Raw genomic sequence first — 15,599 nt, forward strand, 5'->3', positions numbered from 1 at the left:
TCCGGTGAAGCAAGGGGACGACGGGGAAATGCAAGCTGTTCTTGTCAACTTATCACGAAACCGGAGAAGCTGCGCTGACGTTAGCTCATTGCTTCGTAGCCCGAGGCTGTGACTATGGCTACTGTCTTCTAGCCTGCCCTGTTATTCTACCTAACGACTACCGGTCGCTTGCCGCCGCACTTTGCTCTTAGGTACGGCCTACCGTAACCGAGATAGGCCTTTTATACAAGCGAGCTATCTCCATCCTGCCCATTGGCCTGTTGGCTGGCTCATAGTGCGTACCATCGCCGGCTCTTTCCTCGGCTCAAAATAGCAACCCGGGTCCGTGGAACGGTTGCGTGCAGCGAGCGCGGCGACAGGTTGTATTATCGGATGCCGTGCCGCGTTTCTAGGATGCAGTATCGCCAATACATGGGGCCGCCGGTGTGATTCGCCCGCCGGCGGGTGCAGATGTCTGGCAGGCGTCCTATTATCTGGTAGCAGTGCGCGCAGACGCGGATGGGTGGTAGCAATGGAGGGTTGACGGTGGCGGTGGCAGACAGCAGCAGCGGCTCGTCAATTCTCACGTGGCACGACTTTACTCGGGTCTTACGGCGGGGGCAAGATTTTCGACGGTGTTGACGAGTCTGGACGTATGAACGTGGCCTCGGCGAAGAGATCGTCGTGGATAAAATGGGTATTAATATAGGTATGACGTCGAGAAGAGGAGGGAGAGCGGGCTGGTGCCCCGCCTTCTTTGCCTAGAGTGTGGGAGGGAGGGGCCGACATTCTGGGGGCCAAGTAGTTTGGTCGATATCCCGGGATACCATACCTAGTGGGGGCGTAAGAGCAGGTATCTGGTTTCTTTTTTTTTTTTTCGAGATTTTTCTTTCTTCCCGTTTTCTTTATACAAAATCCCTTGTCTCCAGCATTCCTGTCTGTTTTGGCTGCCCGGTGAGGGGGACGTTCTCGACCCCTGCGAATGCCCGCGTGACGTGAGCAAGTCCCTCCGTTACCTTCCGAAAGGGTCAGGGAATGAAAAATCTGACCCCCGACGCTACCCCGACGTGAATTGCACCCGCTGTGGGGTAGACACGATAGAGATGGCGAGTTTCGCCGTTATTGGCACGCTGGTGGCATCGATGCGCTGTTGTAGATGTCCTGCTAATACCTACCTGGTGTAAGTGTTAAACCTCATCGGTAAGGCATATTCCTATTTGGTATCCATATCGCTCCGCCCTGTGTGGCCGAAGACGAGGGCATCGAGGGTCATCTCGGTAGCTTTTGAATCGACGCTACTCGCATGTGAAATATCCCGAGGCGAGCCTGGGGAACTGTCGGCAGCTTTTGCCTGTTTTACCTGGTTAGCAAGCCAGCTGTGTGTGATAAGTAGTAGGATTAGGCAAGCCACTCCGCCCGCCTTGCATGTCTTGGCTGGGGAATGCCGCGAGACCCCTGAGATCGACCAGTAAAGCTCTTCTTAGTCCCCGTCTTAACCATCCTATCCTCTTGGCCGAGCCGAGGGCGCCCCGGAAATGGCAACCTCATCCCAACTCTGTTCGTCATAAGGGCCATGATGGATTCTGTCTACTGACAAAGAGCGTCTACCGGATGCCTTGTCCTACGCCTGCGCATGTCTGGCACGAGAAAAGCGGTGGAGGGCTCTCCACTAACAGGAGGCAGCCTAGCGAGTTGATGGCTTTCGAGATCGACATAATCCTCCTACTCGTGTAGACCTATCGTAGCCCTAGACTCTCAGGGCCTTGCAGGGTTTATCGTCGCAGTTGCAACTTCGCACCGAATGTCACATAGCTGTGAATAGCTTGGTTCCGGATCCCAGGAGAGGAGTCTTGTGTCTGCGGCCTGCTGTCAGCAGTGCCCGGGGATCTACCCCATCATATATTGGGGTTTGTCTCTCGCCTTCCTCTCGTCCGCGAGTTTCTCCGTCCCCCTCGTCTTCTACAAATCCATCCCTGTGCGCTCTGAAAATTCGACGCCCGCCATCCCGTCAGCCGTTTTTCACAGGATATTTGTTCACGACAAACCGGCACTTTCTAGTGCGATACCAACCGATGTGTCGTGACCATGGCTGCCCTGTCGCCATCGTTCATGGGCCTTCGTGGCAAATCGCTGTCCATGGCCGTTAGTTCAGTTGCGACCACTGGGTTTCTGCTTTTTGGTTACGATCAAGGCGTGTAAGTCGAATCTAGATACCGCATATGCACTGCAACCCACAGAGAATTGCACTGTACTTCATCTTGCTGCCGTAATGGAATTCTGGAACCCGATCAAGATTGGTGCCGTCGGGGTGGCTGAACGGGTATTAACCGAAATCTAGGATGAGCGGAATTATCGGTGCGGAGCAATTCGCCAGCGCCTTCGAAGAAGTGAGGAACAATGCTACGATGCAAGGCCTGGTCACTGCCATTTACGAGATCGGCTGCCTTATGGGCGCCATGTTCATCCTCGGCGTCGGTGATCTCCTCGGCAGAAGAAAGGCCATGATGCTAGGATCGTCCATTATGATCATAGGGGCCATCATCCAGGTCACCTCGTTCCCGCGCCATGCTCCCCTGGCCCAGTTCATCATCGGCCGGGTGGTTACCGGAGTAGGCAACGGCATCAACACCTCTACCATCCCGACCTATCAAGGTGCGTTCTTCGCGAATTCGTGTAAAACTCGTGGCGGTAGGACGGGCTTCGGCCAATGCTAACTCGCCGAAGCCGAGTGTAGTAAGACCTCCAACAGAGGTCTGCTTATCTGCATCGAAGGCGGCGTCATCGCGTTCGGCACTGTGATCGCGTATTGGATCGATTACGGCGCTAGTTATGGCCCCCCCGACCTCACGTGGCGGTTCCCTATCGCATTTCAGATCGTATTCGCTCTTCTGGTGTGCGTCCCCATGATCTTCCTGCCCGAAAGCCCTCGCTGGCTGTTGACGCTCGAGCGCTACGAGGAAGCCGAATATGTCATCTCCGCCCTCCGAGGCTACGAGCTCGATAGCGAGGAGACGCGAGCAGAGCGTGATATTATCTTGGATTCCATCCGCGCCAGTGGCCTGTCGGGCCGGAAGAGCACCCCGATCAAGGCTCTCTTCACCGGCGGCAAGACCCAGCATTTCCGACGCATGCTGCTCGGCTCTAGCAGTCAGTTAATGCAGCAGGTAGGCGGATGCAATGCCGTCATCTATTACTTCCCCATCCTCTTCGAGACCAACATCACTCCTGGAGACCACCACTTAGCCCTCCTCATGGGAGGTGTGAACATGATCGTGTACGCCATCTTCGCCACGACTTCGTGGTTCATCATTGAGCGAGTCGGCCGACGCAAGTTATTTCTCTGGGGAACAGTTGGCCAAGGCATGTCCATGGTCCTCACCTTCGCGTGTCTCATTCCGCAGACGCAAGGTGCTGCGAAGGGGGCGGCCGTTGGTCTCTTCGTAAGTACTATCGGAGGGAGATGTCGGGTCCGTCAGGACGCGAATTAACACATACTATAGACTTACATCGCTTCATTCGGAGCGACCTGGCTTCCACTCCCTTGGTTGTACCCTGCGGAGATCAACCCGATCAAGACTCGAGCGAAGGCCAATGCCACCTCGACTTGCACGAACTGGCTCTTCAACTGTACGTGCTGCCGAGCGAACAAGGATCCGATCCCTATTCATAAAAGCCGCGTCCGCTGACTAGATCCTGCAGTCCTCATCGTGATGGTCACGCCGATCATGATCGCCAATATCGGGTGGGGCACCTACCTGTTCTTCGCCGTCGTCAACGCGTGCTTCCTGCCGATTATCTGGTTTTGGTACCCGGAGACGGCGAAGCGGTCGCTCGAGGAGATCGACATCATCTTCGCCAAGGGGTTCGTCGAGAACAAGTCCTACGTGCGCGCCGCCGAGGAGCTGCCGCTCCTCACCGACGAGCAGATCGAGCAGGAAGCCCTCCGGTACGGGCTCATCGATACGCTGGCCCGGGGCGCCACCCACTCTGCGGGCCCTGCGGGCGCGCCCGAAGAGAAGGCCATCAGCGAAAAGAGCGAGACCGAGGCCGGGAGTCGCGAGGAGATCGAGAACTGAAGTATCATAGTCCAAGCTTTTTTCGGTATTCGGCAGGCAATCGGTAGAGCGAATTCGTCGTTCCAAAACTTCATAGTTCAATGCTGTGTCAGTTTAAAAAACAAGACGCGTCTGAGGCCGAGGTGCTTAACTTGGCTAGGCTAGAGAGCCCAGACCTTAAGATGACCTAGTCTATCCTATCCGCCGAGGGGGGTTGGAACGGAGTAGACGGCCTACGTAGATACATCCAAGACCTCAGCAGTAAGAACTCACTCCCATAGACCGTATAATTTCCATGCTACAGAGCATCTGCGAATCCCTGGCTTTCCCAATGTCTCAGAGAGCTAGCTTACTGTCTCGCAACAAAAATTGCTTCCCTTCGCACCGTCGCAGCTAGGTATTACCTATCCCTACTTATCTAAGTGTACGGACAGGGCCACGAGCATGGGTTCACGCTGGCGTCTTTCCCCGTGCCTGGAACGCGTGAAACCGCCACAATGTTTTCCGTCGCGGAAGAAATTTTGGAACACGTCAATTCTAGTTAACTCTTGTTCTATCACATACATGTGCACTACCCTCTCGCTGACGCTGATATACTTATCTGGGTCTCTTTTATACTGCATCTTGATTCCGTCTAGGTATAAGCAACGAGCGTGTTTACTCTCGCTCCCTAGACCGCTTCGACTGACAGGGGTCCGTAATCATACAAGCGGAAAGGGGAAAGGAAAAAAAAGAGTATCCCTGTAATCTTATCCGTCGCCTAGTCCTCTATTCCAAGAACCCGATCTCCTTCCACACATAGATGTACTTCCGCACCACCTCCTCGCTGACGGGCCCGACGGCCGCCAGCGTCGGCGAGTGCTCGACCGCCTTGCTGGGGTCGAGCACGAGACCACCGCACGACATGCGCTCGTAGTTGGTGTCGAGGAAGTCGACCAGGGCCGAGGCGGGGTTGTTGCGCTGGGGCGCGGCGCGGACGCGACGCGTCCACTCCTCGAGGGGCACTAGGTTCTGCGGGGGGATGCCGAGCGCGTCGGCGAGGATGGGGTTGAGCTCCTTCCAGGGCTGGCCGACGGGGTTGTCGATGTGGTAGACGGGGTAGCAGGGCTGGGCGTGGGCGGCGAGGTTGAGGTCGGCGAGGGCGCCGGCGATGTCGTTGACGGGCGTCCAGTACGCGGTGCCGGCGACGTCGGGCAGCGCGTTCAGCGTCTGCGACGACTTGACGATGAAGCCGAAGTGCTCCATCGGGTTCCAGTACCCGCTGACCTTGGACCCCGCGATCTGGCCCAGCCGCACCGTCATCGCCCGGAACCGCTCCGGGTGCCGGTGCACCGTCCGGTCCAGCATCCGCTCGCACCCCCACTTCGCCTCCGCGTACCCGATCGGCAGCAGCGCCTCGATCCCCACCCGCTCCTCCGGCACCACCCGCCCCGGGTAGTTGCCCACCACGCTGATCGACGACACCAGCTGGAACCCGAACCGGAACCCGGCCGCGTGCCGCGCGACGACCGTGCTCGCGAGGTCGATCAGGTTGCGCACGACAGCGAACTGCGGCTCGAAGCCCTCGAGCGTCCGCTTCACGCTCATCGGCCACGCTTGGTGGATAATGTGCGTCACCGAGCCGGCGAGCCCCTCGTACTCGTCCGCGGACAGCCCAAGCAGGGGCTTCGAGGTGTCCCCCTGCAGAACGTGGAGCTTGGACAGCAGGTGTTCGGGGAAGTGGACGCCCTTGTCCTTCATGGCCTTCTTCTGGCGCGTGAAGGCTTCCGTCTTATGTTCGCGGTTGAGGCAGATGATCGTCTGGACGTCAGGGCGATGGGCCAGCTTGAAGACCAGGTGGCCTCCCAGGCTACCGGTGGTCCCCGTGACGAGGACAACCTTGGCATTCTCGTTATAGTGCGCGGTCGGCGAGGTGGAAGGGATAGGTGCGGTAAATCCTGCCGTATACTTCTCGACGTACTCGTCGACGGCCTTCTGGCGGGCAGCCAGAGCAGCAGTATCGGCCTTGATAGGGGCCGGCGTCACGGTCTTGGTCTCTGGGACGGAGATGGGGGCAGGGGCGGGCAGCTCTTCAACGGGTTGGACTGTGCCGCCGAGCATCTGTTTCAAGTCTGCGACGGTCGGGCACTCGAGGAATAGAGACTCGTGTTGGATATCGAGCTCGAGCTCGTCCCGGAACCGACTCACGATGACGAGCGACAATAGGGAGTCCACTCCGCAGTCGGCAAAGTTGCTGTCGTCAGTGAGATCCTCCGTCGCGACACCGCTCTCTTCCGAGATGATCTGGATTGCGCGCTCGATTTGAACGTTTGAGACTGCCGGGGGCTTCTCGTCTGGGAGAGAAGACGTGGCCTTGGTCTCTTCCGTATCGCTAGACCCAGAGCTGGGGGCTTCGGTGGAGCTGGATGTCTTCGAATCCCCCAAGAAGCCCTTTAGGTCTGCGACGGTGGGGTACTCGTAGAAGAGCGCGTTGAAGTCGAGATCTAGGTCGAGCTCCTCCTTGAACCGAGCCGAGATGGTCAGGCCTAGTAGAGAGTCGATTCCGACATCGCCAAAGACAGTCCCGTCGGTCAAGTCTGCCGGGGCGAGTCCGCTCTCTTCTGCGATAATTGCCATAGCCCGTGCGACTGCTGGAGAGGACGACGAATTGTCCTTCGACCGAGCTCGGGTCTCTGTCTGCGGCTGGATTGATACTTGCGCAGCGATTTCCTTCTTGTGTGCTGGTGGCTGCGGTGGCTGCTTCGCCTTGTTGCCACCCTCGATAGACAGAATAACCCTCAAAATCCGGCGTGGAACGCCTTGCATCTGGAGACGTCGTAGTTAGTACGAATGTCTTCGAATATTGACATACATATACAGGATTGAGGAAGCTTACTGCGAACTGCCCGAGGTGCGCGACGACTTTATCGCCGTCAAGGATGGTCACCTCACCCTGCCACAATCGATCTTTGCCCTCGATCATGTGAGAGTATGTGGTGTACTCCTTCGTGAAGTCCATCGGTTCGAAGATCTGGAACGAGCCCCAGCCATGGTTGACGAACACGTCCTTATCCAGGTCGTTGTTGTCGTTGCAGTTCATGGAGAACCCAGCGGCCCAGGTCAGGCCGTCGATGAGACCGGGGTGGGTGTGGAAAGTCCCCTCTTTGTGGAAGTCCTTGAAGCTTAGGCGACTCGAGGCCTCCAGCGTCTTGCTGTTCAGCACGATCTCGTCCACAGCACGGTATTCTTCGTGGAATCGGGCCAGAGGGCGGATGGCGCGGTACACCATAGCACGATTGAAGCGAGCGGTTTCCCCCGAGAGTATTCCATCTCGGAGAGCTCGCTGCTTTTGTTTGGCGACCGTCTCCTTTTGGAGCTTCTTCTGCAGGCTGCCATCGTTGAAGCGCACAACACAGTGGGAATGCTCCTGCAGCTTCTTGCGGCTCTGTTATTGTTACATGTCAGCTTCATCATTAAAAATCGGAAGGGATAATGATAGTAAAGATGGGGAGACATCGCATACATCGTATGTCATAAACTTGATAGCCGCTGAGTTTGATGACCAGTCGGCCTCGGCGTGAACTTGTAGGACCTGCTCGGTAGCAGAGTTGGCTTGCAGGATGAGCGCCTTCAAGATGGTCATGTCGGCGATTTCAAGGGAAGTGTTGCCCGTCTTGTTGGGGTGATGCCGGTCGAGGAGGTGCTGACCCAGGCTCAGCGCGATGTCGGCATAGACCGCCGGAGTGCAAAGCGGAACCCCGTCGACTTCGTGGCCTTCTACCAGCGGGCGAAAGTCCTTACGCGTGACATCTGACTCGACCACGATGCGGGCCTTGTTGGAATCGCCGGTCTCTTCGACCACATGGTGGATGGTGGTGCTCTCGAGCCTCGAAGGGCCCTGTACAATGGTTATGGGGGCGTCACCCTTGCGCAACGACCAGTCGTTCACATACTGGATCCAGTACGGCTTCAGATCCCAGTTGTATGCAGGCATCTCGATGACCTTTTGGGAGGACTTGAAATCGTCGTGGTACGCGGGCCATCGGATATCCGCTCCTGAGATATAGAGCGTTTTCAGGGCTGCCGCCAGCATCTGGAAGGCCGGCCTGCCCCTTTGCGCTGAAGCAAGGCAGGTGACTTGGGCACCCAGAACCGCCTTTACCATGCCGGAAATAGCGGGGTGCGGGCCAACCTCCAGCGTAAAGCCCTTTTCGGGGAGGATGTGATGGCTGTTTGCCGTCAAGAGGGCGTGGCGCATGTTGACCGGTTCTCGGGTGTGCCGGGCGAGGTATTCAGGGCCGAAGGCACCGATGCCGACAACAATGCTTCCATCCAAGGGGCACAGTACCGGGATTTTGGCTTCGGAGTAAGTCACATTACCGGCGATGGTCTTGAAGTCTTCGAGCACTGGGTCGACCTGAGAAGAGTGGAAGGCGTAGGGGACCTTCAGGAGAGTCGTCTTCATTCCCGCGTCTGTAAGGATGGTCCGGAGCGAGGCGATGTCTGAGTTGATGCCGGTGATGACAGACTCGATCGGCGAGTTGATGCAGGCAACTTCGTACGCGATGTTCTTGTCCCCGATGACCTTTTCGATCTCATCCACCGCCGCCTTGATCACCAACATGGAGTGGGTATCCCGCGTGCACTTCTCTACGAGCAAGCTGGCCCTGGTGCCCACGAGGTAAATCGTGTCGGCGTCGGACATAACTCCCGCGACGTTCAAGGCCGCATACTCGCCTAGGCTGTGTCCAACCACGGCGACGGGAGACACGTTCCACGACGCCCACAACTTGGCGAGAGCGATTTGCATACATGTGCTTGCCAGCTGGACAGTCACGGGGTTAAACAGACCGATGTCCTGCTCGCCAGACTGGTTCTCGATGACTGGCAGCACCGAGGGGAAACCTAGCTTCTGGCCGATGCGATCTAGCCGGCGCAGCTCGGTGCGGAAGAGAGAGAAGCTCTCGTAGAGCTCCTTACCCATACCGGGGTATTGCGCACCCTGACCCGTAAACGTGAAAACGACCTGTGGGCTGCCCTTGGGTCTGGTCATGCCGGCCTGGTCGCGCAGAGCTGTGTCAATCTGGTTGCATAGCTCCTCGCTGCTCGCGCCCGTAAGCATGACGCGGTGCTGGTGGTGGATGCGCCGTGCGGTTGTCGTGTACGACAAGCGGCCGAGAGAAACATCCGGGCTTTGCTTCAAAAACGCCAGCAGTGACCTAAGGTTTCCCTGTAAAGAGATTCCGTTCTTGGCTGAGATAGCTACGACGTGGTGGCTTCTAGAGTCGGGGGCTTGGTTGGCGGGCTCGGGGATGAGAGGTGCGTCTTCTATGAGCAGGGCCGTGTTTCCACCTGCCGCGCTGAAGTTGTTGATGAAGGCCCGTCGGGGCTTGGTAGGGTCTGCGCTTCTTTGCCAGCTGGTCGGCTTCAGAGCGATGTTGACGTTTCGCTCCTGCAGGTCAGTGGGAAACCTGTGGTTGATCTTTGTCTTGATCCCGCCTGCAACGCCCGAGGGTTAGCGGCTACTTCGTCACGAGAGCCTCTCGCTTAGACAACTGGTCTCTCAAGAAAGACGCGGAAAGGAGAAGTGCTTACAGTGTGGGACTATGATGTTCTTCTTCATCATCAAGAGCACCTTGATTATACTGGCCATCCCCGACGCGGCCTCACCATGGCCGATATTCGCCTTGGCAGACCCCAGGAAGAGGGCCTCTTCGCTAGTCCGCTTGCCCCTCTTGACCTGCCCAGGATGCGGCGCGAACGTGTCTAGAACACTGGACATCTCTCCAGCATCTCCGGCTTGAGCTATTGTTTCCGAGTCAGTACAAGTACTTGGTTTAAACAGATTCCACGACTACATCTCAGAAGCTAGTCGTATCTGCGAGGCAGAACCCCCGGACCTAAGCTCCGAGGGCACTCAAGGGGACCAGCGGGATTACTTACTGCCGGTACCGTGCATCTCCACGTATCCGATCGAATACGGGTCTACGGCAGCTTGGTTCAGGATCTTGTTGAACACCGCCCGCTGGGCGCCTACATGCGGGCGCGTGATGGACTCGGATTCCGCCGAGTGGTTTGTGTACGCGCCTAGGATGACGCCTAGGATGGGGTCCTTGTCGGCGATAGCGTCGTCAAGGCGCTTGAGGATGATGGTCCCGACGCCCTCGCCTCGGCAGTAACCGTCGGCGCTGTCATCGAAGGTCTTACAGTTGCCCGTCCGCGACAGGAAGTGGCCCTTGTCGAGCCCGGCCGTCATGTCCGGGTTGGTCAGGATGTTCGTCCCGCCGGCGATGGCGGTGTCGATATCGCCGCGCCAGAGCGAGTTGCAGGCGAGGTGGATGCCGGCGAGACTAGAGGAGCACGCCGTGTTCACCGCGAAGCTCGGCCCGCTGAACTTGAAGAAGTAATTGATCCGCCCTGGGATGAAGGCCATGTTCCCGCCCGGTATGAAGTACGTGTCGACGTTCTGGGCGCTGTTTGTCTCGAACCAGTCCTGACTGGTCACACCGTAAAAGAGACCGACACGATCCCGTCGCGTCGATGGGGTAGCATCGGGAACGATGCCGGCCTGCTCGATGGCCTCGTAGGCAGTCATCAGCGCGATCCTTTGTGCAGGGTCGATCTGCGGCGCCTCTCGGGGCGAGATGTTGAAGAAGCGCGCGTCAAAGCTGGCGGGATCGTCGAGCCAACAGCCGAAAGGCGTGATGCTCGTGTTCTTCCGCGCCCCGGCCGGGTCCACGTGGGTTTTGACATCCCAGTGGAGAGGCGGGACCTCCTTGTGCATATCCAGACCTTCGTGGAGCACATTCCAGAACTCCTCGTTATCCCGAGCGCCAGGGAATCGTCCTGACATTCCAATGATGGCAAGCTTGGCCTTGCCGGGGTTTGGGTAGGATCCATCACCGGTTATCGACGGCTGACTCTGTACCGCTGGAGAGATAGAGGGCAGCAACGCTTTCAGCGACGTCTGCCTGAGCGCCGTGTAGATCAGCTGGTCCGCCTTTGTTCCTATCGCTACTACGCTGAATGATCTAGGCTGCTCCTTCTGGAGATGGGCTTGCAGCTCGCGGACGATATCGTTCCACCGTATGGACTCTAATAATATCTGTTCGACTGCCGCCCTCAAGAGCTTTTCAAAGCTGTCACTCTCCACAGTTATCCCGGCGCCGGAGAAGACAGGGACGTTCAAGCTAGCGTCACGAAGTGCGAGGGTCCCGATGATTTCATCGACATCTTCGGAGGTATAGAGGTGAGGGGCGTGGTATGGGGCGTAGATGGGAATGGTCTTGAAGGTAAAGGTGTCGGAACTTTCTGGGTTTGTGAATCGAAGTAACGAACGTGGTGGACCGCTGACAGTTACACCATTGGGAGCATAGGCACTGACGTATGGCCTGGCTGAAAGCGGCAGTTTCTGGTTCACGACGATGAGATTGTCAGCAACCACATAGCTGGCGGTTAGAGTAACGTATGGTTCGTTCTACATGTGCTTACCGTTGTCTCACAAAACCTGCTAACAGCATCGGCAGACGCCGCACCAGGCACGATGACTGACCAGCTCTTATCGTCCAGCGAATCTGAGGGTTCGATTCGTCGTGCCATATCGGTGACATGCAAGCCGGTCCGGAAGGCCACGATGACCGCTTCCACCGCCGGTGCGACGAGCTCTATCGTGCTGCGGCTGCAGCTAACTGCTGCTGCCGCTAGGGCTCCTGTGCAGATACCAAGTATCCGCGAATTGCTGGCCTGTATATCCCAGGTGTTCTTCTGGCTGGGTAGGTCGTTAGCACTTGTATGCCGTACAACGAGAGCACAAACTGTCTCACCTGATGAAGGTGCCGAGCTGGTACACGCAGGTCACTGCCATGTCGAGGGCCACGCAACGTTTCGAGTCTTGCTTCCACAAGAGGAGGTCATCGAGGCTAGTGAATCGAGGGAGATCATCCCTCGTCTCGACCGGGAGCCTGTACAGCTCCCTACGTATCGCATCATACGCCTTGGTTAGGAAGTCCTCTAGTACGGGGTTGTCCCTATGCCGCATCAACTCTTTGAGGTGCGGCTGTACATCGTACGTCTGGTCTCCGAAGAGATACAACTTTTGTTCTGCCATGTTGAATTTGACGATACGGCTAAGTGGTGAACGGGAGTGTCCGGGCTATGGCTCTTCACTCATCTCACTCGAAGTCGAGATCATATGTTAGACATGTGAGGATTTTATTAAAATATCTTCTTGAAGCACCGTCCTCGACACCGGAGCCGCTCTCCTCCAGGCCTAACCGCATACGTATCTATCCTCCGGGCATGTCCTCATCCGTGGTCTCGGTTGTCTCGTTCAGCTAGAAACAACTCCCCCCTCCCCTACGGGCATAAGCACATGTCATCGAGAGGTGATAAGTTCACAGCCACCAGCAGAGTTTCGGCTGAACTCGTCGAGATCGGGCTTATGGCGAACGCAGCGGCAGGAATACTCGGGGCTTGCTCGAAGGTGTGGAGCGACAATCACATCTCTCGTGGGGATGTCAGATTTCCTGCTGCCACTGGCCAGTGCAAGATGACGAGATAAGGGCGATTGGACGCAGAAGCACTTCATATAGCGTTAATTTTAGTGGCTGTTGTCATGTCACGAAGCAGTGTGTGATATTGCTATGTACATACAGCTTGCCACACACAGCTTGCCATAATCAGGAGGCGGCAGAGATCTGGGAGCCGGATAACCCACGTTGCGTAGTCGGGTAGTTACCAAAAAGTCTTGGAAAGGTGAGAACCCGATCCTCGACACTAGACGCAGTATATTGCCCGAAAACTTTCATCAAGCCAACCCTCTAGGCTCGGCGTTTATTTCTCTAAGCCTCTTGAGCCACAAAATAACAAAACTCCGTAGTTGGAGCTCGACTTATGCCGAGGTGTCACCGGTATAGTTACGCAAGAATTGCTGTATGCTAAGCGCTATAGGCTTTACGAGGAGGATGAAGATGTCTGAGCGGCGATTGTCCGCCTGTGTCTCCTATCTCCTTCAACAAGAGCAAATGAAGGCATTCTGTGGCGTCTTGTTGATGACATACGCCCAAGCCGCAAGACAACAGGGATCCGGCAGGCCCAATCGACCGACCAGTCTGGCTCACCTGTAAGCTGACCCTCCTGGGCCCACGTCAAGTCGCCGGGATCACCGGCCAGTACGGGGATACAATTCCTGAAATGCCCGGTCGATGCCCGAGACAAGGGTTAGAAACGCGCGAAGATAACCGTTCATCTTCGCCCGGAACGAAAGCCCTCGCGCCGACTCGAGGGTTAGACATAAGCCCAGCCAGTCTTCCGAGACTGCTTGGGTAAAATCCGACGAGACGCGAAGGCGAAAAGGGGTCAGCGATTCCATTTGTAAGGCCGCGCCTCGGTTCTCCGGGACGGGGCCAATCGCCTGGTAGCGATTCCCCCGTAGGAGCTGAATGGCTTAGCTGGGGGGTGGGGGAGGCGAGGATATAATTGGATAGGCCTCAGACAAAGACTCGATATATACGTAGGCAGCTGTTGGGTATTGTCGTCGAGAGATACCCCCTCGAACGGAATCTTACTCCTTTCCTCAAGTAAAAGACGCCATCGACCATCATGGCTGACCCCTTCGCCCTGTACCAAGAACACAAGCTGGCCGTGCTGGCCGTGGTTCTGGCCATCGCATCCCTCACGCTATGGTTTCGCCGCGACCGACGGCTGGATAAGATGCCAGGGCCCCGAGGGTGGCCTCTGATCGGTATCGGCATCAGCCTGCCTCACAAGGCGCACTTTCGTTTCCGCGAGTGGGCGGCGCAGTATGGAGAGGTTTTCCGGTTGCGGGTTGGATGGTTCAACTGGGTGGTCATCAACAGCCCGCAGGCGATGCAAGAAATCTTGAACAAGCAGGTATGACGCCCAGCACACACGTAGACGCCGATGTCCCGCCGCGCCGTCCTAACCGGCCCGTCCGTAGTCCCAGTACACCTCCTCGAAGATGCCGGCGCCGCTGGGTAATGACGTGGTCATGGGCGGCATGCGCATGTTCACCCTGGCCTACGGCCAGAAGTGGCGTGCGTACCGCAACATCACCCACCAGCTCCTCTCCAGCACCATGACCAACACCTTCGTCCCGTCCCAGGAGTACGAGGTCAAGCAGCTCCTCTACGACCTCTCCACCAGCAACCGGGACCAGCAGGAGTTCCAGATGCACGTGCGCCGCTTCGCCTTCAGCATCATGATGACCAGCACCTACGGCCTGCGCGTGACCAACTGGGACGACGAGGACGTGCAGCACGCCCTGGCTAGCGCCCGCATCCTCGGGTCGATCACGCGCGCGGGCGCCTTCCTCGTCGACGAGCTGCCGTTCCTGGCGCGGCTGCCGGCCTGGCTGCAGCCCGGGCGGCGCCAGGCCGAGGCCTACGCCAAGCCGATGCTCGAGGCCAAGATGCTGCTGTGGCGGCGGCTGCAGAAGCAGGTGGCGGAGGGCAACGCGCCGGTCTGCTACGCGCGCGAGCTGATGGAGAACAGCGACTCGTGGCGCAAGCAGGGCCTGCGCGACGAGGACGCCGCCTGGGTCGCCGGCGGCAACCTCGAAGCCGGGTCGACGACGACGTCGGTGACGCTGCTCAGCCTGCTCCTGCACCTGGCGGCCGAGCCGCGCGCGCAGCAGGCCGCCCACGACGAGCTCATGCGCGTCGTCGGCCCCGACCGCCCCCCCGTCTTCGACGACATGCCCAGCCTGCCCTACATCCGCGCCTGCATCAAGGAGGTCCTGCGCATGCACCCCACGCCCTTCTGGGGCATCAAGCACTACACCGACGCCGACGTCGTGTATAAGGACTACGTCATCCCCAAGGGCACCATCCTCCTCGGCAATACCAGCTTCATCCACTACGACCCCGACCGCTACGACGAGCCCTTCGTGTTCCGCCCCGAGCGCTACCTCGGCTTCCCCAAGTACAGCTCCGAGTACGCGAACCAGGGCGACCCGTACCAGCGCGATCACTTCACCTTCGGCATGGGCCGCCGCATCTGCCCCGGCGCGCGCCTCGCCGAGAACTCGCTCGACCTCGCGCTGGCCAACATCGTATGGGCCTTCGAGGTCCGGCCGCCGCTGGTGGACGGGGTCGAGGCGAAGAGCATGGACGTGAGCGACGACGCTTGGGAGGACACGAGCTTCCGCGGCCCGAAGCCGTTTGGTGTCCGCTTCGTGCCGCGGGGCCAGAGCAGGTTGGAGCTGGTCCAGTCGCAGTGGAAGGAGGCCGAGAGAGAGGGATACGTGCTGAGAGGCCAGCGTGTCAATGTGAACGGCTATGTTGAGAGAAATTGAGTGGATTCGTTATTGCGAGTTATTAGCAGGTGTCCCTATCCGATGGATAGTAGTTTGAACTAGTCGCCTCGATACACACTGTCTGCTCTCTAGGTAGGTATACGTTCGAATATAAGGAACGAAAGCTAGAAACCAGCCCCTTTACTGTATTTCCATCCCCTTTCCCTCTCTAGTCTAAGTTAGAACGTATGCTTGTGCTGTCGCTTCCGTCATGTGAACCATTGCCATCCCCTTCGGTCTCGGCCCATGCCACATCGTGAGGTCGTTCTCGT

At 57.8% G+C, this 15,599-nt stretch overlaps 3 protein-coding genes across 3 annotated transcripts; 2 read left to right on the top strand and 1 right to left on the bottom strand.

Annotated features, from left to right (window-relative positions):
- Positions 1–1,439: 1,439 nt before the first annotated feature.
- Positions 1,440–4,541, top strand: GGS23DRAFT_590018 (general substrate transporter). The gene is made up of 5 exons (XM_051517663.1): positions 1,440–2,174; positions 2,318–2,631; positions 2,704–3,419; positions 3,480–3,606; positions 3,679–4,541. The coding sequence occupies exons 1-5, from the start codon at positions 2,065–2,067 to the stop codon at positions 4,053–4,055; spliced, it is 1,644 nt and encodes a 547-aa protein (XP_051367165.1). The 5' UTR covers positions 1,440–2,064; the 3' UTR covers positions 4,056–4,541.
- An 86-nt stretch (positions 4,542–4,627) lies between these two features.
- GGS23DRAFT_618964 (ketoacyl-synt-domain-containing protein) lies at positions 4,628–12,120 on the bottom strand (the record flags this gene model as incomplete). The annotated part of the gene is made up of 7 exons (XM_051520974.1): positions 4,628–6,839; positions 6,910–7,458; positions 7,537–9,512; positions 9,609–9,818; positions 9,957–11,424; positions 11,505–11,781; positions 11,837–12,120. 7 exons carry the CDS (start codon positions 12,118–12,120, stop codon positions 4,803–4,805), a joined length of 6,801 nt encoding a protein of 2,266 aa, XP_051367166.1. The 3' UTR covers positions 4,628–4,802.
- Positions 12,121–13,613: 1,493 nt separating this feature from the next.
- On the top strand, positions 13,614–15,507 carry GGS23DRAFT_618968 (putative O-methylsterigmatocystin oxidoreductase; the record flags this gene model as incomplete). Its single annotated transcript, XM_051520975.1, has 2 exons — positions 13,614–13,904; positions 13,972–15,507. The coding sequence occupies 2 exons, from the start codon at positions 13,614–13,616 to the stop codon at positions 15,325–15,327; spliced, it is 1,647 nt and encodes a 548-aa protein (XP_051367167.1). The 3' UTR covers positions 15,328–15,507.
- Between the last annotated feature and the right edge of the window lie 92 nt (positions 15,508–15,599).

Source organism: Durotheca rogersii, assembly GCF_024521655.1.
Source record: "Durotheca rogersii strain YMJ 92031201 chromosome Unknown GGS23scaffold_56, whole genome shotgun sequence".
Classification (NCBI taxonomy): domain Eukaryota; kingdom Fungi; phylum Ascomycota; class Sordariomycetes; order Xylariales; family Xylariaceae; genus Durotheca; species Durotheca rogersii.

Excerpts from the sequence above, each read along its gene's own strand:
- GGS23DRAFT_590018 (XM_051517663.1), top strand. The coding sequence starts at position 2,065 with ATGGCTGCCCTGTCGCCATCGTTCATGGGCCTTCGTGGCAAATCGCTG. Across the intron at positions 2,632-2,703 it reads TACCATCCCGACCTATCAAG|CCGAGTGTAGTAAGACCTCC; the intron begins GTGCGTTCTTCG and ends AACTCGCCGAAG. Across the intron at positions 3,607-3,678 it reads CACGAACTGGCTCTTCAACT|TCCTCATCGTGATGGTCACG; the intron begins GTACGTGCTGCC and ends TAGATCCTGCAG.